At 38.0% G+C, this 25,896-nt stretch overlaps 1 protein-coding gene across 3 annotated transcripts; it reads right to left on the reverse strand.

The window, feature by feature from the left end:
* Positions 1–55: 55 nt before the first annotated feature.
* On the reverse strand, positions 56–24,056 carry LOC145479969 (mitochondrial proton/calcium exchanger protein-like). Of its 3 annotated transcripts, XM_081458452.1 has the most exons (14): positions 23,882–24,055; positions 23,735–23,768; positions 21,755–22,478; positions 19,723–19,866; positions 15,844–15,984; positions 10,791–10,994; positions 6,469–6,588; positions 5,612–5,743; positions 5,205–5,351; positions 4,685–4,714; positions 4,061–4,201; positions 3,803–3,975; positions 2,166–2,307; positions 56–1,090 (listed from the first exon to the last, which is right to left on the reverse strand). In XM_081458452.1, exons 1-14 carry the CDS (start codon positions 23,910–23,912, stop codon positions 950–952), a joined length of 2,304 nt encoding a protein of 767 aa, XP_081314578.1. In that variant the 5' UTR covers positions 23,913–24,055; the 3' UTR covers positions 56–949. The 3 variants fall into 3 exon arrangements, with proteins under 3 accessions (XP_081314578.1, XP_081314579.1, XP_081314580.1); XM_081458453.1 differs by lacking the exon at positions 4,685–4,714 and having other exon boundaries at positions 23,882–24,056; XM_081458454.1 differs by lacking the exon at positions 10,791–10,994.
* Positions 24,057–25,896: the final 1,840 nt, after the last annotated feature.

Below are 25,896 nucleotides of genomic sequence, written 5' to 3' on the forward strand. Positions count from 1 at the left end.
GAAAGTGCTCAAGTAACAAGTGAAAGATTATGTTCAAAAATCGTCACTTTCCATCAGCTTGTTATCTTTATTTCTTATCTTAAAATCAACTGCGCTGATTCCCTTCGAGTTACATACACCAAGACTTCAACACACCGAAACTATAGCTCCACAATTACCCATGCGTGTATTCTCTCAAGTAGCGCAGGTTAGGAGAGTTTTTTTCTCAACAAGGTGTTTAACTTGACTGTTCAGCTGTTGTTACTTATAAAAAAAAAATGACCAGTGTTCGAAATTCAGTACACCCTGCTTTTTGTTCGAGTAATTTACCATCTTGGTTCTTAGGCCAATGAATTCATTAAACCCATACAATTCCTGTACTATCTCAGTTCTCCTTTTAAAATATACTTAACTTTGATTGACAGTATTTCCTGTTCTGCAATTTATTTTGTATCACGAAGCAATGAAATTCACGCCACGAAAGCATCACGTTGGCGTAAGAAATCAAGCGAGCTATATTTCAAGCTGTAAATAAGTGGCTATGTACATTGGAAAACGATTGAATATATTATTGTTAAGGGTCCGTCCACAGTATGCCGGAGCAATTTGAAAACGCAACAATCACCGGTCACCTTTGGATTTTGGATTGAGTACAACTCGGTCAGAGAAATCACATCATTATCGTGACGTCATCATTGTCTTCAAAATGTTTTCCGTCTACATTAAAACGCAAAGCAGGCGTTTTCAAATTCCTCCGGTTTTCAAAGCGTTTTTGAAAAGCTCTGTTTTCGTGACGGATTATTGAGTGTGGACGGTAGGCCTAACCGTAGAAATAAAGCTTTTCAAATTTCTCCGGCGTAGTGTGAACTAGCCTAAGTTTTCACTATTAATGCTGTTAACGAAGAAAAAAAACACTAAAATAAAAATCAATGAAGATAAGTGTATGGCGAGTTGAGATATCTCCTTTATATTACTCGCTTCTCTCTGCAACACTGTTTGATTGCTCTGTGCTGGTATTTCGCAGCTTGCTTTCTTTCTCCAGTAGGTCGACGATGTCTTTGATTTGTTCAGGAGTAATATCTACATCTTCCATTGACAAAAGCTCAACGATCTGCAAGACGACACATGATTTGAATTATTTAAAGAGTGATAAAACTACAGTCGCACCCCTATTAAGCGGCCACCTATTAAACGGCCACCCCTATTAGGCGGCCAGTAATCAAAGTTCCGATGAGGCCTTGTCTAGTGTTTTTACCCCTATTAAACGGCCAGACCCCTTTAAGCGGCCAATATCCATTTCCCCGAGGGTGGCCGTTTAATAGGGGTTGAACTGTACAAACAAAAGGTCACCACAGACATCAGGATACATCACAGACAGACAGGTTTGCATGGCTAACATTGAAACAGATTCTAGCTACTGTATTTAGCTTGTCTTACGAGCTTACAGATTGTGTACGGGTTCTCGATTTTCCCAGAAGTATGGCGGAAGCCCTAGGATTTCACGGTAAAGATCGTTTCCGGTACTATGCCGTCACCGTGATTCAGAAATAACGGAACCGAAAAACCGTTTGCCACGAACATCTTCAGCCTTGTCAATCAAAATTCGTTTGATAAAAGTTTTTTTTTTTATTATTTTTCGCTCAGATTCTCAACATCAAGGAAAACAATTCCTTTGATTAGCACTCCGATTACATATGAAACTAAAACCTTGTTTCACTTTACTCGTCCGACGGCTTTAATATGGCAGACGAACGGCTAATCTACGGTGAACCAGCTACGATATCATTGGTTTTCATCCCAGCTATCAGTTTACATGGCATCCACCGTGAGGAACAAGAAGTATGAAATTTCACTCTATGTAATTAAAAAAATCAAACATTCGGGAAGAGGTATTTTTGTACTGACTTCGAGACCGACTCGGATAATTTTGCGTCAATTATTTACTTAAGATACATGCCACTGAGTATATCCATCTTGAGTTCGTTTCATTTCCTTCTCTATTCTCAATGCTATTTTCATTCTCTTTTAATTAGTGTCCAAATCAAGCGTGAAATTTTGATGCTACAATTTTCCGTTACCGATCGTTTCTCATGATCTCTAGACAGACTGGACACGGAACTAAATGATGAAATTTCAAATCCTACGAATTGTAAGACTTAAATGTAATGATAACACTTGTCACTTACCATTCCCACGTCACCTAGGTCGAGCGCGCCATCGTGATCCTGATCTAGCATTTCGGCGATTTTTTGGCATTTAGCTTCACTCGGAGCGTCTTTTAATCTGCGCACAGCAGATATCATCTCCTGCAAACTGATCTTACCATCACTGAAACAAAACAAAACCGGGTACGTTGATATTTAAGAAATAGAAAATATGTACCGTGTTACTATCGAGATTTAGTAGAATTCTACCACTATACTAATGCAAATGCCGTAATCTGATTGGCTGAGCCACTGCACACTATCAGCCATTAGTGTAAAGTGGCTTGGTGTGGTCGACAAAATTAAAACGTTTCCCCGTTTCTCCGAAGTTTCGAAAGAACATTTATAAACAAATGAATAAACAAAATTCCTCAGAAAACTAAAAGGAGTGCATTAACGGTTTCTTGGATTAAAAAAGCTCAAATTTTTTTAAAGAAACTGATACGCGCGCGTACACAACCGCAAATGTCAAATTGACGATTAATTCAGTCCGCGCAAATTCTCTAAAGTCTGAAGTTTAATACTAAGACCAGAAATAATTGGAATCGTTATTTGACGCAAATTTCAGTTAGAATTCTACTAATTCGCTCTCGATTTCTATGAGGCGATAGTTGATTCGGCCTTCGGCCTCATCAGCTATCACCTCATAGAAATCTCGACCTCATAATCTTATTGTTAAATAGAAACACGAATGGAAGTTTGGGAGAACGAGTAGAAACACGGAGAACATGTTTTCTATTTCTTTTAGAAAACACCGCGACGAAAAAAAAGGAAAACAACTTTAACTTTGATTATCAAAATGTAAATTCTCTTTGTTCGCGCCATCATTACGTCAACAGCTCGTGCTAGTTATGTGTTTCTATCGAGTTTTAGTATAAATCTACTAGCGTTCTATCACGAATACTGCTCTTCGATTGGCTATGCTACTCACTATTTATCAAATAGTAAGATTATTCCCTCTCGATTTCTATCGCGCGATAAAAATCTAGAGCGAATAATCTAATTGTTTTAGTATAAATCTACTAGTCGTTTAAAACTGTCTAAATCCCCTTCACGGATACTTCGAAAACGCCAACAAGCAGCCATTATTTTGTTAACAAAGGTACCCTGCTACGCTACTGACTATCTATCACAGAGTAGATAGTGAGTAGCGTAGCCAATCAGAGAACGGCATTCGTGATAGAACACTAGTAGATTTATACTAATCTGTGATAGATAGTGAGTAGCGTAACAGTATACGATTGCTAACAAAATGACGGCCACTTCTTTGCGTTTTCGAGATATCTGTGAGGAGGATTTTTAACCAATGAGCACGCGTATTTTCTTAGGACTGTTTTCTAATATAAGTTAAGGGAAGGAAGGACTAATGTACAATAAGGTATTATCACTTATTACCGACAGTAAAAGTCTTCGTGAACTTTAGATACCGCGGTGTGGAATGAAAGACTTCAAAGAGCATGAGGTAAGCTCGTAAACATCAGTACTTTCCCTCCCCTCCTCTATCACTTCACTTTTAAATTATCTCGACATTAAAGGGACTTGTTTGCCTTGTACGTTTTCGTCACATACAGGCGAATAATTTGGTTTTCCCAAGCCAAATGAAAGATAGTGAGACTCACCCGTCGGCATCAAGCTGGTGTTCTGATGGCTGTTCATCTATTTCAGTCTCTAACAGCCTCAAACGATCTTCAATCTTATTTATCATCAAATCCACTTTTCTACCGAGTCGAGATGAACCAAGTGATTCTTTAAGCACATGTTTTTCATCCTCAGATGCCAGTTCGCGAAGTTCCTAGGGGGCAAGAATCAGGACAAGTTAGCTATGAGTCTGTCACCACTGAAGGTACACTGCAGTAGTTAGATTTGAATCACTGTACCTCTTGATATTCCACTCTGTCTTCCTTGATTCTCTCCAGTTCCTCTCGTTCATTAGCCTGAGCGAGGCTTGCTTTAATTGATAACCAGTCTTCCTGAGAAATATCCTCCTCAGCAGTTGGTTGGACTTCTGGAGCTTTGTCCTTCAGAAAAGTTTCGAGGAAAATAACAGAATGAATGGTGAAACGCTCGCCGTAGAAAATGTCCCTGTCGTGACGTGTCTAGAACTCGACTAAACCAGAGCAAACTACTTTACTCTTAGCAGACAGTATTTCCTAAATGACAAGCAACAAATTTCCTTGATGGTAACACATTTGGGATCACTCAAAACAGACAAGTATGTCTAAAACCAATATCGTTTTTTCCTCCCATGGACATTTACACATAAGGAAACTGAGAACTCTTGATTTCCAACAAGAATGTTATTGTTTGGCAGCATCAATAATTATGGCTACATGACATCATATCCAAAATGCTCTTTCATCGTCAAATACTGGTGAGCTATATTGGATAATGTTTGCGATTGAGACATTTTCATATGGTGGATTAAAGTTTGAAATTTTGAAAAAAAAAAAGTCGCGTTACGTTAATACTACTACATGTGTCATAACGGTTACGGAATATACCTGCAAAATCTCAGCAGCAATGCTTTCAATCTGTAAAAATAATAATGACAGTAAAAAAGTCAACAAACTTATAAGGCAACAATGAATAACCAGTCACAAACAGTTTTTTTTTTTTTTTTTTGTGCATTTTGGGGATGTTGTAAGACAAGCTGACTACCAATGTTGATAAGAAGACAGGCCACGTGCGCCAGAGCTTTTAGTGGATTGTGAAGCATAAATTAACTAAGACTATTTCTACTCCCCACTGGATGGGATGCTAGTCCCGCATTGCATGTATTCATGATGTACACCTGGCATGGGTGGAGAGAGGCACTGTGAGAGTACGGTGTCTTTGCCGAGAACACAGTGCAATGAACTCGTCCAGGGTACTCTCTTGAGAGTCCATCATGCTAACTATTTAAGGCTTACCTACGATGCCTAAAAGATTACCCCTTGTATTAACACTGCAGTCATCACAGGTACAATGATAAGATAGTCTGTTGGAGAAACACAGTTGTGTGCAAATGATTAAGCTACACACCTTTCTCTTTTTTTCCTCTTCCTCTTGAAGAAGTTCTTCATTTTCCTCAGCAATCATTTGCTCTTCTTTCTTCAGAACATCTAAACGAACTTTGTTGTCCACTTCTTCTCCAGAAACTTCACAGATTTTTATTTCAGCCTCTTCCACCTGAAGACAAACTCATTTGTTGGTCGAGTGTCACACATGAGCCTATAGTTAGGAACTAGTGACAACTGTGACTTCAAGAATAATATTTAAATTTTCAGATTAATTATGTACATGTAACTAAAATGAATGTACTTTCCAGTTATTAATCACTTCTCTTTACCCACTTGAGGTGAGAAAGTTTTTTTACCCTTTGTCTTTGAGGTCTAACAGGAGCTTGCAAACATTACAGTGTGGAGTGTTGAGCACATGGTATTACTCACCAAGGTCTCTGGTAGTTGGGATAATGTTTCCTTGAGTTGATCAACCTTACTGACATTTTCTGGAAGGTACAGTGCTCTGGACATTAGCAACAGAGATGCAGGGATTTGCTCATCCAGGTGCAGTTCCAACCACTACAAACAAAAAATAATGACAATTAGGATGAACACTTGCCATATTCCCTTCAATTTAGCACTAGCTAATCCAATACAATTATTGTCACACATCACAGTTAGCAGAGGGAGACCAGGCTCTGACAACCGCGAACAAATGACATAGAGGTCTTCTATTTACTTTACAACTTTTGCTGAAAGTTATATTTGAACAAAGGGCTACAGTTTTAACAAGCTTAAATGAAGACGTGTAACCTACATTACTTATTATATTTAATTTGTCTTGCATGTTCTCCAAAACGACATGAAATATACACAGTCACCATCTACATGCATTATTAGTTTTAGAATTCACCACTGAAGATAACTAATTGGAAGATAATGATTGCCACAAAACATTGAACATGTAATGTAAATGTAAGTTCATTAATTAATTAATATTTTTTGATTGCAATATGTTGTAAGTCTAATAATTACATGACTGTAGAATGGTGTAATGGTGTAGTGGTATTACACAGAGTCTCTGCCAAACTGCAGCAAGAAGCAGCTACACACTGTAAGAATATAGACTCAGATGTCAGTCTCTGACAAGGCACATGCATCCCTAGCAAATTGCTCATAGCCACTTAGAGACCTGAAATGGATTCTTTCAATTAAAATAAAATGCCTAAAGATGAATTTTGACAAATGAAAAAGTTCCTAGCACATCAAACTCAGGATATCAGCATAGGAGGAAAGAGATATACCTGGTTAAGCTGTGACCTTAATCTGGCTGCAGGAACACCAATAGCTCTCATACCACGAGCCTGGCAAGCAGACTGTAATTCTTGCACTGTCAGGCTATCAACACCTTCTCTTTGAATTAACTGATGATTGAAATAGACATAATAATAAATTTTACCACTACTTCTGATCAGCAAGTCTACGGCACTAAATATAATTTTTCTAATAAAAGGAAATTTACAGGCATAACATATTTGAGGTTGTGCATTGCTTCCTATGAGCAATTTACTCTTGCAATCTACGGAGGTTACTAGAATTTTACAACACTGCAATTAACTGCTAAGAGATAAATCTCAGATATAATTATATGTAAATCAGAATGTTATCTAACTAATGCTTAAAGTGCCCACATGCATTTGAATTACCCTTACATTATCTGGATATTGTCATTATTCAGTAATAATTGTTGTTTTTGCAGGTTAATTTTTCTCAGAATAACTCCAATACATTTAACTTGTCCGAAACAGGAATCATTAAGGTTACAGTATACCTTCAGGGGTGTCTCGCGCGCAAGCGATGTAGCGCATGCAGTTTAAGCTGTAGATACCTAAACCCCTATATCAAATTAAAGCTTATGGGGCTGGCTATCAAACTATACCAAGAATTTTGAATGAAACTGAATTGTCGAATTTTTCACGACCACTAAATGCGAGCGCCCGAATCACCTTTTGAAAGCTACAAGTCAAAGCGAATTTCGTTTTTCGCCAATTTAATTTTTTCCTTGGTTTCAGGGCCCAAAGCGCTTAAAATATGTCTCTGCGTTTTGGCATATTCAATTGCAGTAAAAAGTTACAGAACATTTTCGAAATAGGATTAAAAAAATGTGGAGTGATTGTACAAAAATCGCTCTCAATTCCCAGACACACTTTTGTAGTTTATATGTTAAACTAGCCACTGTCCAAATTTAAGAGCAATTGAACAAATTCCCTTTGAGTTATAACTCTTTAAAGTGTCTGCTTCAAGTGAAAAAATTTATTCGAGAAAACAGCGGTAAGAAAAATTTTCTGCTTCGCAAACAAACTCCGCCCACAAACGCCTTCAACTGGGTTCTCAGATAACTAAGCCAATCAGTGTAGGGAAAGTTTACTACCGTTAACCTCCTGGTGAAATTTATGCGCGAATCTCTAAAAAACTCTTGTGTTTTGCAATGCGCTCAAGGAACCGAAGGCAGAGAGATAATTCTTCTGTAGCTCGGTTTTTCTTGAAGCTGGTCTGGCAAAATGGAGAAGACTAAAAAGGATACGAACGCTAGAGTGGCTGAGCGAAGGAAACAAACAAAAGAAAGCACGGAGAGCAACTGTGTGTGGACAACTGTGCATGGATAATATTTCAAATGGTCTCAATGAGTCCGACAATTCGTCGATATCGGACTCATCAGAAGAGTCTCTGTCAGCATCCCTGTTATTGCTGTCAAGTTCCGAAATTTTTACAGAACCTTTTTTTTCTCTTACCACAAATATTTGCCCGCCTTATACGATAACTATAGCTTCATCCGCGTGGCGAACTTTCGCTTCTTCACTCATTGATGTATTTTCATTCGTTCTTCGCTGTTTTCACTTTTTCGAACTGGTCCATGGTTTAAACGTGGTCTATGTTTACTTATAACTTAATAGAGACACGCCTAATACCAAAGATGCTGGGTAGTCAGAACAACAATGCTGATCAACTGAGTAGTCAATTCGTGACATCCATATAGGTAATTCCCGCGAAAATCATTTCGGTTGATTGCATACGCGCTATAGGGCTGTCAATCAAGAGGTAAACTTTTACTTCTGGTGAAAACGTAAAACCGCCATTTCTCCGCCAATATTTAGCCTTTTTCAAAAATTTTTTTCAGAAATTAGAGATTATTCTTCGACCACTATTTTGACCCAAAAATCCAAATTTGAAGAAAATTGCCGACCCGAAGGTATACTGTAACCTTAATAAGATTAATTTTGTAATTAAAACATCAAGAATAATTTCTGCACTCAGAGTGCAATTAAATATCTTATTAAAAGTGGAATAGTTGGTTTGGTTCCACCGAGCTTCATCAGCCACAATAAAAGGAAGAAAAGAATGGCAGAATTCCATTTCTTGACACTAGCCTACACCTGAACGACTATGGTTCAACAAAGGTCACCATATACTGCAAACCGACTCATACTGATCAATACCTGAATTTCCATTCTAACCATCATCTACAATATAAAAGAGCTGTAGTTAGCCCTCTGCTACTTTGAGCAGAGGTGCATGAAGATGACAAAGTAAAGGAAATTCAACACGTTTTAAGCCTTGAAAGTCAACAACTACCCTGATTGGATGCCAACAATACTGAACACTGGATCAGGTTTGAGAGAGTCCGAAGAATCTGTTAACTTGAAGAGAGTATATGCTTCAATGCCATACAAAGAGCATTTAAATCACACCAGGCCACACTTGTCCACAAGCCTTGCAATTCCTTGCAATCACAACTAGTACACTGCACGTGTTTTAAGGATAAAACAGAAAACCTTAAAAAGTGCAGAACAGTCTATTACATCCACTGCGAACAATGTAACAAAGAATATGCTGGTGAAACTTCTCGTTTATTAAAAACTAGAGTAGAGGAACATCTTTCAAGGAATTCGTCAGCTGTTCATCAGGGTTTTCAAAATTAGCCTTCAAGCATTTGTGCCACATACTTTTTTGTCACAAAGTTAACTTATACACAGTATTATTTCACCAACATAATCATGATCCACTTTTTCTGAGGTAATAAGTGAACAGCTGAAAAAGGTAACAGTGTGGCTATTATATGTCAGTAGCGGATGTAGTGGAGGGGCCCACGGGGGGGGAGGGGAGGGGAGGGGCAGGGGCCCCCCTTATTTTGGGGCAAACAAAACTCGCAGAAGGAAGGATAGCTGGCAGGGCAAGCAAAAACAAAACGTCACCCCACCGCCACCCCGCCCCCCCCCCCCCCAGCTCAAGGTCTGGATCCGCCACTGTATGTACCTTTTGAACTTCGCAGCGAGAGCAATTTTGGCGGGCGTTGCGTCGTACATGAATCGCATTTGTTGGCAAGCAGAGGCCATCTTTCATTGCCACTATTAAAAAGTGCCAAAGGCAAACAGATAAAAAACAGTAAACAAATATTATGTGCTGATCCAGTTTTCAAAGCGACGATAAAACAATTAACTTACAATTCAGCTGAATTGGCCACAAATTGACCAAGCCTCTACGCGTCTGCACGTTGAATATGCAAGCAGTCTTCGTCATGAAATGTTACTCATTACGATTAAAAGTGCTCCAAATGTATGGTAAAGGATGGTTTAAAAGGTGTCTTAACAATAAGACCCTTCACCAATGCAAGTGTTCGGGATTTAAGACAAACGAAAACTCACAAAATCAAACCAGAAACAAAATGAGATTACTGATTTTCTACTGATATGTCATGTGTGTGGCAGGGAAGATATCACTGGAAGTCGCCTCAATCTATTCACCATAATTGGCTTGATTCATCTGCAGCTCTTTTTTGTTACAAAAACTAAAACAATGGTACTATTGAAACTTGTTTTTTGAACTGGCATAATTGAAACTATTATAATAAAATTACAGTTGATTCATTTTATTATGGTTGAATGAAATAGAATTGCACACAAAACATGATCAAATGCCAATGGAATGAAAAGCATTATCTAGCATCTTGTAAGTGAACTTCTCTTGCATTCAGCAAGTTATCAATAAATGCACCTCAAAGCAAACAGATTTTCAAAATTTTCCTGGGCCAGCACCACATCTCCCTTGTGCAGGAATGGGTAACCCACTTCAGGACTTTTGCCCACATGGCTGCCTTAACTGTGACCCAGATGTGCACCACCTACTTTATGATTTCCTCCTGCCACTTTATTTCAATTTGAAAAGACTCTGGTTCATGGACATTGCCAGCTCACAGGACATTCAGTGGATTCTGGCAAGAAAAGTGCTTGCCAGGGAAAGCAACATGTTCAAACATCGTGTGAGGGAGGCAATTGAGATCCAATTATGAAAGCCCTTTTTGAACAGACAACAATGGCTTTGAATTAGCCAACATCTATGACACCATTTTAGCCCCCTCAAGACCATAATGAATATCATATACATGTAACCTTTCTTAACATTCACACTTCAATTTTGGTGGAACAGAACAGAATATTCCACTTTTAATAAGATTTTTAATTGTACTCTCAGTACAGAAATTATTTTTGATATTTTTATCATGATTCCAGAACAGGAACACAGTATTTTTGATTCTGTTAATTTTGTAGTTGCAATACAAAGATCATACCAAGTCATCAGCCCTAAGCTGACGCAATTTCATCCGTAGCTGAAATCGCAAGTAATTGTTTGTTCCAATGGTTGGCAGCATCAGTAGTCTATTGATTGCTTTGAGTTGAGCACGGCTCATGTTGTCCAAAGTGATTTGATCCTCAAACAGTTTAGAAAATCTTAGGATGTCTTCATTACTAGGTTGATCTCCTTTGCTCCGAATCTGTTGATAGAATGTTAAAAATGAGACAACAGTGTGCAGAGCCTCCTACATGTACATGTCCAGTCAGTAACCTACATGCAACATACATGTACATGTACTCTTGCCATTGAAACACCTCCAGAAAAATAATAGTAAAATCAGAGCTGAGCAATGCTAACTTAGTGTAATGTTTGAGCCATGTAACCATTCACATCCAGGTGTACAATACAGGTCCAGGTTGTTTGAAAGGTGGTTTACACTATCTACTGGATAAATCACTATCCAGCAGATTAAGCGTGATTTTTTTTTTGTGAACACTTGTCCACTGGATAGCATTATCCAGCCTTCAAACAACTGGGGCTAGGTGTATACATACAGTGCTGGTCAGCTATAGCTGTACCTGTATGTGGCATAACAACTATAATTTATAGACCCTGTGCAAAAAATTAATAATGCTCCCTATTCCTGCAACTGAACCAAAAACATTTCACGTTCAATGTTCATGCTGGTATGTTGCAATCCACAGCTCTCCTCTAATTGGTCACTGCATTTACACAGGAGCCCCTTTCACGACCAGTACAAGTAGATTGCCAAGTTGTGTCTATTTAGTTAATAGTACAACTTAACCTACATGTTGACCTTTGAGGCACTGTCTTGCTGTAAAAACCTCAGAAAACTTTCCCAGGTTATTGTTTTGGTAGACTATGAGTAGTCCCTCTTTTGCTTAGTCTGTCGTGCGTGACGCAAAAGAAAACCACGAGAAAAAAATGGCCGTGCAAAATCCTAGAGGCGAGGAGTGTGCAAAAGGATGGACTACTGCCTAAGCCCAAGAGTTTGCCCTTAAACAGCCAAGTGATTTTGCAGTGTAGGATTTCTCATCTTGATGTCCTCTTATTATCGCGTGTTGTCAATAACCCCGGGAGATATTCTGAATAAAATTGCTCTACTCTACTCTTCGAGTAGCCAGGCAAAAACATATGCCATGAGAAGTATATCTTCATTCAGTGAAACTGCCAAAGAAGTTTTAAAAACAAGATGGTGAAAGAGGCATCTTGTAATGATTTTCACTGTGTCTGTAGGTGTAAATCTTAAAGTCATTGCCAAAATTGCAAGTTTCAACCGAGAATTTACATTATGTATTTGACATAGGAGATCATCCAACTGTGGTGAAATGTTTGCCGACAGCAGCCGAAAGTTTCAGGTTAATGTCCGGTTTCAAGTAAAAGTCCGGTTCAATCTTTCAAATGGACAGAAGAAAGGCCAAGCTCAGTGAATTTATATTTGCTGACTTGGACGATGCTGTTGAGCAGCGAAATCACTAACACGCTCACAGTCAGGTTGGAGACGGAAAGCTTTGCCAAACAAAACACTGGATAACTTTAAATCTTTCCAAAGCCTGTTGGCAGGTTCGCAACAACGTCACGGGTTGTAAAGCACAATTCCAATGCTTCAATTTTCTCTGGTACCTCTTTGATTTGCTCCGGTTCTACAACATTCCTGGAAGACATCACACGTATCTCGAATGTTGACAACATGTTGTCAACACTCCTAACATAAGCCAATCATATTGTTTGCTTTGTGAGAGCAACACATAATTGAAACTCTTGGGCTTAAGTGGTAGTCACTCCTTTCACATGCTCATCACCTCAAGGATTTCGCACGGCCATTTAGTTCTCGCAGTTTTCTTTCGCGTCATGTGCGACGGACTAAGCGAAAGAGGGACTACTCGTAGCCTATTGCAACAAAACACTACACAATGCATAGATGTGTATATCACACATTACAAAGTTAGTAAGTGTTGCATTGCATTTCAAACACCAACGAGATAGTCAAGCATACAATGTACATGCACAGGTACATGCTCACCATCAAATTTTCTGTTATTCTGGAAATACAGTGAAACACTGTGCTAAGTGTTACATAGTCCATCTAACTGAGAGTAACTAGAGTGAAATAAGTAATAAGAATCTAATATATAGATTTAGCCAAGCCTAAAAGTGGAGCTGACCTGGGCTGGGTTGTTGAAACCCCGATCAAGCTAAGCCAGGATAAGCGAGAATTTTCATTTGATTTTTGTAACTTTGCAGTGAGGTTTTCTGTTTATGTTGTTTGGCCTTCCCAGTTTTGAGTTTGAATAATCTCAAGGTCCTCAAAATACACAAAACAAAAGCAGTGAAAAACATTTGTATACAAGAAAAAAATATACGTTGCAAGGCTGTCAATAAGATTTAAAGTAGGTGGAGATATTTTAAAAGTAGACAGCTATGGGGGCCGGAGCGGAGCCCCTCAACATGTGAGGGGTCTGGGGGTCACTGAGGTCCCCAGCAGGGTGCAGGGCCAGAGCCCTGCTGGGGGTCCAGGGGGTTCAAGGGGTCCCCCAGAAGCAAAACGAATTTAAAGTTTTGACATTGCCAAAAATTGCCTTTTCCTATCAAGTCTCACGTGTTGAAAAGAACAGTATTAATGATTAGTCAGTTGTTGTATATATTTATTCTCAGTAAGTTTTGAAGTAGATTGCTGATAAAAGAAATACTAGGCACCCCCAACCCCCCACCACCAAGAAAATTTTGAAATCTAGAGTCTCGCAAATGCTATTTCCAGAGTTTTCAAAAGGTATTTCCCCACCAGAAAGACAATCACAATCAAGAGCAAAAAGCTTTTATTAAGTCTACATTTGCAGTAAGCTCTTCCTGCGCCTGCTAAGGTTACAGAAGCCCCTGCAAATACCATTTACGCCTTTTCCTGGCGACATTTTAAGGCATGCCTTCCTATCCCTGTAATCATATTTAGAGAAAATAAAAAAATAATAGAAGTTTTTGTCTACAAATTAGAAATGCCTGTGGCTTTTCAGTAATGTACGATGTCACACTGAAATGTTATGTAACAGCAGCGAGGAGTCCTGGTAACTACTCGGTGTGCAGCGTGAACTTAATGACATATTGAGAAACCTACTTTGTCATTACTTTTCTTGGAAGAAAAGCCTGCAATTCGGAAATAAGATGATTTAATTTTCACATTTCTACCAAGGAAAAGAATATGCTGGTCAGACTTGTTCGGTATCTAAACTTTTGGTGTCATTTTGTGTAGCAGCCACAAAGTAGCCACAAATTTTTGTCAGAGTAGTCAGCGATAATCGCCGGCTGCCAGCTACTAATGCCAGCCCTGCGTTGATTAACTTTAACAATCCTGGGTTAGAGTTAACCGGCTTCTGAACAACCTGACCCTTTTTACAACAAGTTAACCTGACATGAGCCCGCAATCCAATTGAAAACCTGCATTTGGTCAGCAGTCAACTTCATAAAAACATGTGACCTCAGTGAGCTCTAAACTTGACTGTGCAATATGGCCATGTGATGCTGGTCAACGAATACCTTGTTTTGACAGGTGTCAATAATTATTGACCATGACATGGATGTCCAATATCAAAGAAGGACGCTATAAACCAAGGGTGCATCTCTCTGTCAACCTATTGGCTGGCGTATGGCTGCCATTTTGCACGGCTCCATCGCCGTCGTGGTTGTCATTGTCATGCGTACATGCCCACGAGCAATACCGCTAGCCATGATAACCATGACAGGGCTTGAAATTGCGACTCACTGGTCGCCAATGCGACCAAAAATTGAGCACTGGTGACTAAATTTTCAGAACTGGTCGCCAGCTGGCGACTCACGATTTGTACGATAAGTAAAGATGACCACAACACAACTTTTGTTTTTAAATCTTTAGATAGGGAAATTATTCGGATCTGGTGGCTAGTAGACAATTCACCTTTCTGTCCCCACTAAAATAATGTCTGAATATTACAAGAAAATCGTAAAAATTACTTCGACACGTCGAAACTGCGTTTACCAAGCACCATATTGTTTCAGCGGCCTCTTCCAAAACTGGGATCGCGGGCACACTACAACACCGTGCACTTTTCAGTTGACGCGAGAACAATGGCGGCAGATGTGATCAGTTGTGTAGGAGCCTAGACCAAGCACAGTGTTGTTTATCAGCGGCGAAAGGCGACGAAAATAAAGAACTGCGTTTTGAAGAAATACAAAAGGACCCGTGTTTGTGTCATTACGAAAACCACGGACGTAAAAGTTTTTGTGCTTCGTTCCATTTAAAATAACTTAGAAGAAAACCATCACCTGCGAACCAGAAACATCAGGGAACTTAAGCACGCACGTTTTTGAGATGTGGACGGTAACCGGAAGTGAGCTTTTTTCACTTTAAACTTGTCCTCACACAACCATATTCACATTGCTAAGTATCTCTTCTTCATTAGAGCTGAGTAGTATAAAAATCTGGGGGACAATACAGTCCAAGCATGCGAAATCTTCTCTTCCGGTTGCCGTCCGCATCTCAAAAACACGCACGCTTAAGCTCCCTATAATCTGAGAACAAAGGTATCTTTATAACAGTTTATAAGTCCTACTCGTGCTGTTTTCAAAAGTTTAAGCTCTTCATTTGTGACTTTCTTGCATGCAAAGTAACGTGCAAAATCATGTTAGTGTTCCCATGTGAGTTATATATAAAATAAGTTGGCGACCAAAATTTACGATCTGGCAACCAAATTTTTCCCATTAGTCGCCAGCTGGCTCCCAAACGAAAAAGTTAATTTTGAGCCCTGCATGAGAAAATCAATTCATGGGTTTCCTTTTCTTTCTATATGAGTGAGTATGGGGCTCCCCTTGGCGGCCCTTCGGGCTGCCAGAGCTCCCCTAATATCCTTATGTTTATAAGATCAGCATCCAAACCACCATCATTGTTATTACACTCCTTAATTCATGTACGTTTTAATTTGAAAAATTATAACAAAATACATGTATTATGTAAGATACTTGACCAGGTGAACTGCATTAGCATTTTTATTATGAATCACCTTTTCAAAGAAGTTTGCAAACTCAGCAACGACCTCTTGTGTTTTCTTCTGTTTGGCTGTAACTGCCATTTCTTCAACTGTGTCCTGCAAAAACTTGGCCATCTGAATTTTCACTTTCAACTGCTTCTTTTTGTTTTCTTCCTGATAATTAATTAAAAAAGGTTGTTACATTATTGTATTCTTGAGACAAATTTCAATACTTACGTCCGTTTTACAGCTGATATAATTCTTATCATAGTAAACTAGAATTTAGAGTAAACCAGATAACACAATGCGATTATTCCTTTTAAACAATTTACACGCACATGTAAAATCAGTTTCTTATTATTTAAGCAGGAGACTCATCAGATTTTTCTAGAGGTTTCCACATGTAGATGCTACTAGTGTAATAGAGAATGAAGAAAGTTTCAAATAAAGTACATTTTACCAAAAGGATCATTCCACAGTATTCTACTGTTGCAGAGACTACATTCAGAGACTTTTATTATATACATATATCTATAAATGTAGACTGTCTACAAAGCAAAAGCAGACTGCTGTTGTGTGGTAGATGTCCATTAGAGCTATGCATAACACTAGTGTAATTTCACTCTGTATCAGAGGAGTGTGATGCAACAATAAGTTGAGTGGCTGTCGCAGAGACTACACAGAAATTCCATTATTTTCATTCCGGCAAAGTTAAGTGAGACGTTCTCTGAATCTTGGATAAATCAAAAATACATGTCTGCTTTATTTGTAAGGGCATTTTATCTAGTTAATATAATTGCCAAAACATTTATAATAACAACTAATGTTGTGTATGTTTCCGTTGTGATTGACAATTCTAAGTGATGCTGCTGTTGTGGAGACTACATCAGGATACTGTTAATAAACATAGGCATGCAAGGCGTACAAGAGTTATTTTTTGTGTGAAGTGTTGGAGATAGCAGCATTCATGGTACAGTAATGATTTGGTTAATTTGACAAGTTTTTTTGGTTGCGATGTTACATCGGTCATGGTAAGATAGCTAAATAGTAAGCCATAAAATGTTTGACTGAACAAACTACAGTAATCTGACAAGTCTTCAGATTAATGTAGATACCATCTTATTTTCTAACAGGCAATTTGATTCGTTCTTTGATACAACCCGCACTGTGATTGGTGTGACACGCGCACATGCATAACTCCCTCACTCACCGATCACATAACCCTTCCAACCCCCAAGAGGAATTTTTGCTCCAAAATACTCAAGTTAATTTAGAGACCTTTTCGCATTTTATACGAGTCATAAGTTTACCTTTTTTACACAACACAACGCAACACAACTTCACCGAAAATAGAAAGAAAGAGTAAAAAACCTCTGACACCTTGAAAGTCTGATTTAATTAAATAGCACTTTAACTTGGTGCCACGCAGTCTTCAAAGAACATTTGAACAGTTTTCATACTTTTTAGCTTTACACATATCAGACTGAAATGAATGTCATCGAATAAAACTATTAAACTGCTACTGCAGAGACGTAAAAACCGTCCAGAAACGAAAGCTTCTTTTTTGTTTAATATCCTGGAAACAATAGCCGATAACTTGTCAGCTCTAATTGAATTTACTCCCATATAAAAAACACAAGTGTCAAGTTACCATTTGTTACTAAAGATAGCAAACATCTCGTGGGAAAGAGTGGTGACGATTCGTCCGCTCTAATTGAATTTACTCCCTTGTGAAAAACAAGAGTGTCAAATTACACTTTGTAACTAAAAAACCAAAATATCTCGTTATCTTTGCATACAACAAGAACAAAACAATCGTTACCCGCACTTACTATTGTAAACGTTAGAACTGTTTCAAATTTTAAGTCTCGTCCCCTCTAAAACATGTCCTAAGAACTAGAAGCGACGATTCGTGACCTCTAATTGAATTTACTCCTTGTGAAAAACAAAAGTATCAAGTTACCTTTGTAACTAAAAATAAAAATATATCGTTGCATTTGCATACTACTAACTCACGAACTGTTTCAAACCTCAAGGCTCATCTCATTCATTTAACTAAAATCCTCAGCCTAACCCACAGAAAATGTCGAAGTAAACCCAATATATGAATACTTCCTCCTCTTTTATAGAAGAATAAATATGGCCGTTCTGAACTCTATCGGGATCAAATCTTCTCACATACCATTTACCTTTACAACAAGAAATTTGATTGGCTGTTTATAGTAGATCCAATCTGATTGGTGTGACATACATACATCTCTCACTCACTCACTCACTCACTCACTCACTTACTCACTCACTCGCCCATTGACCTGTCCATAACATACCCGATGCGCCAACTAAGAGGTATTTTTTTTACAAAAAAATAACTCAAAAAGGCAGCAGAAAGTAAATAAAGAACAAATTTTGGCAATCGAGCATAATAATGCAGTATAATACAAGTAAGTAATATATTCAGTTGCTAGAATAGCTAAGTCTCTAAGCTCAGAAGTTCACTAGTGGCAGTTCACTTAATGTTGGCCAAGTAAAACCAAGCAGGGAATGGTAAAGAATGCAAAGAGGTTGAGGCTACAAACAGTGGATGCTGAAATACATGTAGATGTCTTGTCCTCATGATGAAAAATAATAATTTCAGAAATTTGCTACACAAATCCTATCACTGTGACTGAAAATATATTAGGGAATTTTAGATTTTTTTTCAGCAGATGTACATTTGTGTAGCAGAATTGTGGTTCGCAACAAAAACAAAATACTTAATATTACATGTATAACCTTATAAAGGAAAATTCAGGGAAAACTGTTGCAGTACAACTTCCCTCTAAGGGTAAATTAGAACTTATCATACTTACATCAACGAAGCTTCATTTGGCCTCTCACAAAGAAAATTTAAGGTTTGAAAATGTTGCAGAAACTACATTTTGCCAATGGAAAGCAAATATTGCATACCAGTAGTTCTAATGATGAGGTCAAATTGAATCAGCTGTTTTAGAGAAAAAGGCCAGTAGTAGAGTCTGTCTAACTTGTGGTCTTGCCAAAGGTTTCTGATCAGCTTTTCCTTTTTTTTCTAAACAAACAATCTAATTGTAGTCTCTGCAACAGCTGTCTCATGATTTTTATAATAAATTCTAATTTATGCAGCAATACCGACTTGTCAATATGCAAAATCATTTGAAATGTAACGTTGAGACTCTGTACTACATTATAAAACATAACATACTGAGGCTAATTTGAAGGCATTGACAAAATACTGTGGAATAGCCCAGATTCTAGTTACCAGAGCACCTTTATGACAGGATTCCCCTATTTTTTTTCTATGAGACCAAATACCTTGTGATCTAAAAAGAATCAATTTCCACTGTAGAGAGGGGAAATGCAAATATATCTGAATTTAGTTTCTTTCTTATACTTACAGGTTGTACTGTATGTGCAGACAAACAAAGTTTAAAGATGATTTCCAGTCCATACTGCACACTCTTGGGAGTTTGTTTACGAATTTTATTGTTTCATGTAAGACATCACAAAATGTCAACATTTTGCAACTACTTACATGAAGTAAATTCAAAGTTTCATGTCAACTGCCATTATCGATGCTAAGCTTTATGCTTCATTCTTTTTCATATCACTTGATGAAAAAACTTCGCAGCTGTAAAAATCAATGAAGCCAATGGAAAAAAAATTGAAAGCCCTCAAAGATAAGGTATGTGGTTTGTAACAAATAACATTGATTCACATCACATCCAGTGAGAATTCTAATGTTTATAAACATTAGGGTGCTGAGACTGTGCAGTACGGAATGGAAATCATCTTAAATGCTTTGTTAAAAAAAAAAAACTTTTTAAAACCAGATTTACTAATAATAGTTTATGTCTTAATTTTTGAAAATCAAATGCATGCACATAATATATTCCCTACCTTCTTTGATTTATCCTCAAATGTACTTGGCAGCATGTTTGGAAAAAGTTTTATGACCACTGGCAGCATAAACTCCATAAATGGAATAAGTAAAAACACCAGAAATGGAACCAAACGGAATATATCTGAGACTGTGCGAAGAAACTAAGAATAAAAATATAATTTGTATTATCATAAAGTATTCAACTTGATCGAGCACATGACATGGATATATATGTGTATGTGTATGGTGTAAACATTGTTTGAAAAGTTGTATTCAGTTAAAGCCAGATATAAACTTTTTTGGATCATCAATGGATCAACTGCTGCTTTCACCATTATTTTGTGTAGTTTTGATGGTGTCAATGCAAGCCTCATTTACTGACGAATTGTACCCATTCATGTATACTGGACATGGGTGATGTTGGTGTCCTTATTTGACGACACCCTGACCTTGGTGACAACATACATGTAACTTGTGGAATGCCAGGCACAAATGTTTTGTTGATCATATAGTGAACATTGATAAGATGATCCCTTGATGAGTGATTCAAAGCCACTGGTAAAGAAAAGTTTAATTGCAAGACTGATGGTTGACTCATATACCTGTAGGATCTAGAAAGAGCAATCATTTTATGAACTTAAAAAACACACACTTTCACAGTCTGAACCATCTCACAGCCATTTTTTGTCCCCAAGAGCCTTGCATTCTCCTTCTCAGCCCAAAAGGATGGTGGCTTCTGGGAACAAGTATGTTTCACAGCTACACTGTAGAGACTGCAAACTATCCCTCATTTTTTCATGTCATGTTGCAATCACAAGGAGAGTTATGTCCGAGACATTATGACTTCTTCAATTGCAAGGCTGAGACTCCAAAGTGTGTTGATAAAATAAAATTAAAAAAACGAACAAATTGGTCTTTCAAGACTTTCTTAGCCTTGCAATAAGTCGAGACTATGAGACCACTAAAAAGAATAGGTCCGCAACGCGTATTTGTGGGCTTAATTGGCTAGTTTTATTCATTAGGTTAAGTATTGTAGTCTTACAAGTAGGCAAGTACTAGAAAGATGAAAGTACAATAATAAATGAGGTTTCTGCTAGGAATGTATTTGTCTTTCCGATTGTTGTGATGAATTAATAGCTGTATTCCCTCACAAGGATTCAGTCAGGGAATCAGAAGTAGGATGGAAGGGTTGGCAGCTCAAATCCTGGTGTGGGCAGTTCTTTTATTTCCTTCCTCTTCTTCTACTCCAAGCTACATGTACTAAGAGATGGTTTGTGTTTATAAAGGAAAATAAAAATGTTGAAGCAATAAAAGTAAAGTAATTATAAAAAACAATGAGACTTGAATAAATTATGGAAATTTGAAATAAACTTCCACAGAAGAAAAACACTTTTCAAGTGAAACCCTCACACATGATTCTTGGCAAAGTTTCAGTTAAAAGCCGCTATCTAAGCTATCGATGAATGGAATTATGCAGCCACCTTTGTTGCATACCAAATATCAGGGTTCTCCTGAAAATTTGTAGTCTGAAAAAAATTTAAAGTAGCCGGCAACAATCTCTTTCCTTGCCAAGCTGATCCCACAAAAAAGTATATATATTTTCCCTGCGTAGCCGGTGCGCTCAGGCCAAGTGGATGGTGGTTTTCGCAGGTCGCCAGAGCTTCCGGAGAAACCTGAATATAGTCTTTAAATTGCTGACAACGCAATATGACTAGAGCTAGCAACAACTACGCACTACAAATATAGCAATGGCTGCCTTTACTCAAAAACAATCACGCAAAATACTAGTACCCACTTTATCTCACAGACTACTCATGCTCTAAAAGCTCTGTCATGTGACATCATATCCTTGAACCCACAAGATCTTAATAGCTTAACTGTGCTTATGCATGCATAATGCATAAGCCCACAAAATGAGACTGCGACATCCATGAAATTCAACGAAAACACACGGTTTTTGAATGACCATTCACTGCCCCTATTAATTGAAAGTACCTGAAAGGAACAACTTTGAATCTCACTTGCTCAACATGCATGCTTATGACTTACCTGCCGTCTTTCACGTCTTGACAGTACTCTTCCATTCATAATTTGCCACAACATCCTAGCAGCAATTTTTATCTCCAAATAAAGCAGCTTAAATCCATTGTAATAATGCACGACTTCATGTTTAACTCTTTGCCATATAGTCTTCCTTAGTTTTGGAGACACAGCAACCATTGGTTCTATCTCTTCAGGACTGCATTCCATTTGAAATGCTTTTTCTTTCAGTTTTTCTTTCTTCTCTTTCATGGCTTCAACAGCTTCTTCAACCTTGGATTTTTTCTCCTCTTCTTCCCACAGTTTTGGATTCTTTCCTAATTTACTAGCTGCTGGGTCACAACTTATACTGCTGGTAAAAATTGTCCTTCTATGGTGAATCCATGGGTACGTTTTCAAAGGTTCAAAAGCTATGACATTTTTATAAAACAATGTCCTGCTCGATGTAGTTTTCATTAAAGGAAAACACAAAGGATTCCCAGTAAGTTTTGAACATGGTTGTGCCCTGTGTGAAACACCACATCTTCCATACAAACAGTTATGCACAAACTTGAATCTTTGTGTAACATGACTTGTGTTGAATTGTAGATCTAACACTCCAAATCTTGATGGCATGTGAGCTGTGTTAACAAAGCTTACAACATTTGATGATGGATTGACATGGCGAGAATAACACCTTGATTTATGATCATATCCAGTGCAAGAGAGATAACTTGACAATTGACATCTATGCCTGCAAAAAAGAGGTGTGTCTGAATAATGATGGACTACACTAGGGAACTAATTGCACACCAAAATTATGTAATAAAACATATTTATTAGAAAACAAACATTTATTTCATTGTTGAGCATAGCTTGATGCTGTGTATATGCACACACTCATGCATGCGCACTGATGATGCAAAATTTTGTAAGGAATGGACAATGTAATTCTGAGGAATCACCTTAATTCCTTTTATTGTGGTCTAAGTCCTGGTGTTACACACAAGGGTCTCAGTGTCTTGGCAATCTTGGAATAAAACATTGTTCAACACCCCTTATATTACCATCATTCTTATAACTTAACCCTTAAAGAGGCATTGAAGCTGTCATACGGCTAAACGAAGAGCTCAAAAGAGGAGATTTAAATGGTGCATGGGGCAAAAATTTCATACTTTTATTATATACTGTAACAGTATATAGTAAGTTATTTTTCATTTTGGTTACGAAATATAGGAAAACCAGAAAGAAAGTGACCCTTCAGGACTGGCCAAACACCTAAGATTGCTATATCCACATGAAGTGGTAGCAGTAGTCCCTAGCCCTGTTGTTGATTAATACGGGTTTCACTTTATAAATTATGTAAGCACTCTATGTATGGTGTAGCAAGTAAACTGCATGTGCAGAAAGGATGTGTACAAATAATAAATATTAGTATAAACATTCTTAATATGCACATGTGGAGTGATTAATACAACTAGTAATCACGTGAACTGGTTGCATCAAATCACTTTCAAATAAAATAATATCAGACTTCAAATTAACACCTGTGCCAACAATAAATGCTGGGAGTGTTTACTTATAAAACCCAGAAAGGAGGTCATGTGCTTAACTGAAAAAACATGGTAAATTATTGCCAAAAATTAAATTGATTATAATTACTCGCTTCTTCAAGTATAAGCTTATGCTGTTAACTTAGGCTTAAATTTAGTATTTAACATACATACGTCATATAAACACTACATGTTTATCAGAATGCGCAGAATCATGTGATAAAACACATGCTGAATGACCATTACTTAAAAAACACAAATAAAAATATTAGAAATCCAATAGCCTCCAAAGAAACATTGCTGACAGGCTAACAAGTGCAGTTTAGTTCTTAAACTATTAAACAAGAGCCGATGAAGCATGAACACATCATGTTACATGCACAGTCTGTACCGTGATTGAGTGAAGTACATGTCGCACGCAACCTCGTTTGTAATTAAACTTATTACGTATACTTACCGAAAATGCAGTGGAGACGTTAACCAAAACCTTCCTGTTAAAAATAGATGAACAAATCAGAGCCAAAATAAAAATTTAATCCGTGTTCAACAATTAGGATTTTCATGAGCAAATATGCAAAATAACTTGGCACAAAATAATACTCACGCAGGCAGAGAGAGTGCTGTAACATCGCCATTTCCTCGCCTTTCAAGTTTGATCAGACAATCAATTCTCTGCAAATCACAGCCATCAAATTACTTGGTTGTTCTGTGCTCGTAAATTATTTTCTTTACACATGGAGAGCTCAACGCACCATCCACATGGGCATCTCAATGCTCAAGTGATTAATACCGGTCAGCGTGCTTCCATTCCATAAGACAACCTGCAAAGGCTTCTGGGACATTGCTGGCGGGAAAAGGTCATTCTCGTCCCCAGAGCCTCCGTTTGTAGCGTTGCACTTTCGTCCTTCGTGACAGACATGTCTAACACCTTTTGACCAATTGTATGTGTTGTTGTTTCTTCCAATGAAAATGCGTTGTGACCGTGTCCTCTTACTAGGGGACGGGACAGTGTTTGCCAGGTGAAAGCTCGAACCCTATCGATTGTGACTTTTGTCGTGAGGGTGTTTTGGCGGATCTTTCTGTATTTTCCGAAACACATTTACAGCTGCCTTTGAAGCTTAATATTGTTGGTAAGAAGCTTTGTGAATTGTAGTGTATTGTATTTTATATTATAATAAAGTTTCCATATAACGCGCGCTCTGATTGGCTGAAACAGCGTGCTTTATCAGAGGACAGAGCACGGGTTGATGACGGTAAGTTGGCTTCCAAATTTTTGCTTCGGAATTTTGACAAATTTGACCCAAATTAAACATCCCCTTTGACTCAGACAAACGCACTGGAAGCGAGCTATTTTTCTGCAGTAAATATGGCTCACAGAGACCATTGTTAGCAACAGTAGTGTTAAAACTGTACTAAAATAACAAGTTTTGCTAGATTCCCGCCGACAAAACATGTACAGCTGTAGCGAAATACACAAATTCTCAACCTAAACAGTGCTTCGATAAAGACATTAATTTTGTTACGAAGGCAGAAATTATACTAAGAAGTAAAACAACGACAGAAAACAATTGAACTGTCTCTGTTTATGATGAGAAGCTTTATTTTTGTAAATGTACAATTAAAAATGCTCATTTGCTCAAACAACACTTACATGTAGTGTAGTAACGCTCGTTCTCCGGTCATCTCAGCGAAGTAAACCGACGAGTGGTCAGTGCAAAACTTGCTCTGATAATCTCTTCTGTGTTCGAAGTAGAACCAGTGGGAGCCGTTAAGTCTTTCTAACTTTTACGCTAGTTCGGGCAATTTTGCTGCATGCGGCTACAAGCCGTAAATAACTGTAGCTCCTTTCAAATTCAACCCGGCATTTCGCATTTTCATCCACAAGCTTTGAGCTCCGCGTTTCGTAATTTCCACTGGAAAAGTGCTCGTTTTCATGGGCCACAATACGGCCGGATTCCTCTGGACTATAAACCTTTACCTGCCTTGAGATCCGTATTTAAAAATTAACTTAAAAGCGAACTTTGAAGGCATCGTTCTTCTCTCGAAAGCTAAGCCGCTCAAACTTCTCGAAACTGAAAGCTTAGCTGAAGTCCAGTTTGTGATTGACAGCTGTCGCTTCGTTAGCCAATCAAATTATTTGAACGATTCTAACAAGGATTGTGATTGGCTTATTTTAGCGTGCTTTGTCAGAGAACAGTGCACGGCTGACGCCACTTTTGCTCGTTTGGAAAATAAAGTTTGGTTTGAAAATTCAGCCGAATGCGTGGGGAAATTATCTGATTCTTCATCATAAAACAAATAAAGAAGCCCCGACTGTGCTCTGTTCTGTTGTAAAGCACTTAGGAAGCGGTAGAGCACTCAAGAAGTAGGGAAAAACACTCGACTACGTCTCGTGTTTTCCCCTACACTTCTTTCGTGCTCTACCGCTTCCTGCGTGCTTTACAACAGAACAGAGGACAGTCGGGGCTTCTTTATTTGTTAAATGTTGTTTGTAGTAATGGAGTAAGTAATTAATGGCTCAAGTTTACGCAGGACGTAACATGTCGATCAAAGTCGATAATCGAAAACGTAGTCGATAAGTCGATAGTACTCGATATTTGTCGATAATTGTCAATCGAC

This window comes from Orbicella franksi, chromosome 2, assembly GCF_964199315.1.
Source record: "Orbicella franksi chromosome 2, jaOrbFran1.1, whole genome shotgun sequence".
In the NCBI taxonomy this organism is placed as follows: Eukaryota; Metazoa; Cnidaria; class Anthozoa; order Scleractinia; family Merulinidae; genus Orbicella; species Orbicella franksi.

Excerpts from the sequence above, each read along its gene's own strand:
- LOC145479969 (XM_081458452.1), bottom strand. The coding sequence starts at position 23,912 with ATGGCGATGTTACAGCACTCTCTCTGCCTGC. Across the intron at positions 5,352-5,611 it reads CCCAACTACCAGAGACCTTG|GTGGAAGAGGCTGAAATAAA; the intron begins GTGAGTAATACC and ends GTTTGTCTTCAG. Across the intron at positions 1,091-2,165 it reads ACCTAGGTGACGTGGGAATG|ATCGTTGAGCTTTTGTCAAT; the intron begins GTAAGTGACAAG and ends GTCGTCTTGCAG.